The sequence below is a fragment of the Penaeus monodon genome, chromosome 20 (genome assembly GCF_015228065.2).
Source record: "Penaeus monodon isolate SGIC_2016 chromosome 20, NSTDA_Pmon_1, whole genome shotgun sequence".
Lineage (NCBI taxonomy): Eukaryota > Metazoa > Arthropoda > Malacostraca > Decapoda > Penaeidae > Penaeus > Penaeus monodon.
The window spans coordinates 7310380-7313853 of NC_051405.1; the positions used below are offsets into that span (position 1 = coordinate 7310380).

A 3474-nucleotide genomic window follows, 5' to 3' on the forward strand; every position below is an offset into this window, starting at 1 on the left:
AAATATTTCCCTTCCCCCAAAAAATTTGTTTTTTTAGAATTTTTCTTATTTAATTTTAAAAATTAATTTCCTTTTTCCCCGTAAATTTTATTAGAATTTATATGATTGGGTTTTTAATAAAAAGAAATTTAAACCTTCCAATTTTTTATGAATTTGGGGGTTTGAAAGGTTTTAGGGAAATTTTTAGCCCCTTACAAAAATTTTAGCTTATGTAAAAATATTTTAAAAGGGGCAATTTTTTAAAAACAATTTTGGTTTTTTTTTTTTTAATTGATAAAGATGGTATATGATAATGATTAAAAGATAATAATCTCCCATCAATTAAAAAAAATGAAATAATGTCAATAATAAATAATGAAGGGTGTACCCCAAATGAAAAATAAGATGAAAAAATAAAAATGGAAAATCCATAATTTAATTAATATAATAAATTTATTAAAAAAAACTAAATTAAGTATAATAAAATAATGGGGTTGTACTATAATGAAAATAATAATAATAAACTAATAAAATAATAATAAAACCTAATAACAAAAATAAAAATAATAAAAAATAATATAATTAATAAAAAAAATATTAAAATAATAAAAATAAAAATAATATAATATGAAAAAAAAAAAAAATAACACAACCAAAATAACAAAAAGAAAAGGCCCCTTTAAAAAATAATTTTTTATGAACCTTAATAGTAAATTAAATCTCCTGTCCCGAATTTTGTTGCAACAAAAAATAAGTTCCTTTTAAAATTTTTTGAAAAGTATAGTTAAAATTTTCTCCCGTAACACTTGGGGGGAAAAATGGGAAATTTTTTTAATTTTAAAACCCTTAAAAGGGTGTTATCAAAATTCTTATTACCCCTTCTGATACTTTTGTTTTCATTTTATTGTACACTTTATAAGTTGGGAATTTTTTTATGAATTTTCCCCTTTTTTTTCGGGGTTCCCTTTCTTCGGGTCTTCCCGTCCTAGGGGATAAATTTGAAAAGGTTTTTCTGATTTTCCCTTTAAAACCCGATAAACATTTTGATAATGTTTTTTCACTTTCTTGTGGGTGTTTTGCTATTTACTAACAGATAAAGAAGTAAAAAAGGTAACTCTGATTAAGAAGGGTATTCTAGCAATGACCCTTTTTTTTCTGTAACCCAAAAAATCAATTATATTCTCTTGGGACCTGCTCTAAATGTATATTCCCCCTTTTCCTTTAAAAAACCAAAAAAGAAAAAAATACCATTAAAGAAAAGGGAAAAAAATTATAAACTGAATTTTCCAATTTCATTCAGTCCCCTACTTAATTTATGAAGCCAATGTAACCCCAATTGGAAAAATCTGAAACCCCAAAAATCCAACCCCCTTCCCTTTCCCCTTAAAAATCTTCATTACGGAGTAAAAATAACCGCAAGGGTTGGAAAAAACATTAAAACAGAGCCCTTTTCCACCCCTAGTATCCAGATTCCCTTTTTTTTGGATACCAAAAAAAAGTTCCTATCTTTAAATGCTGTACTGTTTTCCCAGAAACAGTAGATTTAATATATGACTAAGAAAAAACTAAGCATACGTTGAATTAAAGATATTTAAAAATTTCCAAAACTACAAAAAAATTTTGTAAAAGGGGTGTGGTTTTTCGATTTTGTTTCGTTACAAGTAAGAAATTTATAAAATTCCAAAGGGGGAAAGTGATATGAAGCTTGTAGCATTTATAAAGAGTTTTGTGCTAGAAAAAAAAAATTTTTTTTTGAAAATATTCACCATGAAAATTTAAAAAGGCCCAAAATTTAAAACCCTTTGGGACTCTTCTGTCCCCAGCAACCCAAAAGACCCTTGCCTTTGGGGCCTGGGACACTTCAGATTTCCGATTTTTAATTTGCTTTATTTTAAAAAGGCCTTTTTCCCCCGGACTTACCCCTGATGGGGCCTTTTAACCCGTTTTGTTTCGAAGGTGTACTTATAATTTAAAACCCTTTAGGCAAAAGAAACTGTCCAGAAAATGCACTATGAGGCCTTGGGAATCTAGGGGTTTTCCTTACATGATGATTGAGGTTGGAGCGGGTTAAAAAAAGGTTGACACAGAGGGAGCAGGTTTTGGGGTTTTGGTTCCTGTGTACGATGCAGGGTGGTCCTGAAGATCAGCTCGCCTACCAGAGTTTTTTCCACACACAGGGCATACTGCCCCAAACCCTTTACCTGTGGTTTGGGTGGCCCTGTTGAAAAATATAGCTGATGGGGTTGACAAAGTCTCCCCCCAAAACCCACATGATAAGTAGGGCCCCTGACTGGTTTTTGTGTGGGCTAATTGGGGGCTTGTTAGGCCAAAGCTTTGCTTTAAAACCTCTGCCAAAAAATAGACAGTGTTGGGGTTTAAAGCCCCTTTATGTTCCCGCCCCGATGCCTGCGATAAACGGACTCCAAAGCAAAACCTCTTCCACATATCTGACATCTATGACTGAACTGACCAGTACAGGTGTCATGGTGTGTTTGCATATTGCTACGGTGACTGAAACTCCTTCCACAGTTCTCACAAACAAATGGTTTCTCTCCTGTATGAGTTCTCATGTGCACTTTCAGGTTCCTGTTGTTTGCAAATATTTTGGAGCACACATTACATTTGTTTACTTTCTTTTTCTGTGTATGAGTTTTCATATGTGATATAAGAGCCTGGAGGGATGTACACTCTTTTGAGCACACTTTACAAGCCAAGCTGTCTTGTGTATGATCTTCCAGGTGTTTCTTGAGTTTAGCTTTCCTGAAGAATATATTATCACATAATTTACATGGGTATGTCTTGTGAAGCTGAACATGTCTGGTAAGTGCCCTCTCAGAGCTGAATTTTTTACGGCAGGTATCACAGCTAAAATGAAATGCATAAGCTTTATGCCTTCGTTCAATGTGTCTGACTAGCGCCTGACGATTTGAAAACACCTGGTCACACTGACGACAAATCTGCAACTTTGCATGTTTTTTGCTTTTGACGTTTTTAGCCAACAGAGTAGGTTTGTGATATTCAGTTGCTTCCTCTACTTTTCTTGGCTCATCTTGCACAACAGTTGAGGACACAATTGGCGAGTTCTCAGCTTCATTGTTTTCCGGTGTTTCAACAGCAATGTATCCTTGACCACTCGTCTGCTCTTGGTTGTGGCTGTCCGGAGATTCATCAATAACTTCTTGACTGTGGATTCCTATGTCCTCCTTCTGATGGCCGCCACTACCAACAGAGCCTATGTCCACTGACTCTGGGGAGGTAATCTGGCTGACTTCCGAGCTAGAGATCTTAGGCTCTTCTTCCTCCACCATCTCCGAGCACTCTTGCAGTTCCTCGTCATGAGATGTGTCTTTGATTGAGGCAGGAGGATCAGTTATGAGGTTGCAGTCGCAATCCTCGATGTCTATATCACAGTCGACAAAGACCAAAGTGTTGTCATTGGTGGCGGGCTTGCTGAGGGGCTGTTGCGATTGGGGTTGGGGTTGTTGTGACGGAGGT

The 3474-nt window shown here is 34.9% G+C and overlaps 1 protein-coding gene across 1 annotated transcript in view; it reads right to left on the reverse strand.

Moving 5' to 3' along the window:
• Positions 1 to 2354: 2354 nt before the first annotated feature.
• Positions 2355 to 3474, reverse strand: part of LOC119585907 (zinc finger protein 26-like) — a 1564-nt gene continuing 444 nt past the window's right edge. Inside the window, exon 2 of the mRNA XM_037934629.1 lies at positions 2355 to 3470. Within this exon, the coding sequence (XP_037790557.1) occupies positions 2355 to 3470 (1116 nt within the window). The remainder of the gene's footprint in view (positions 3471 to 3474) is intronic.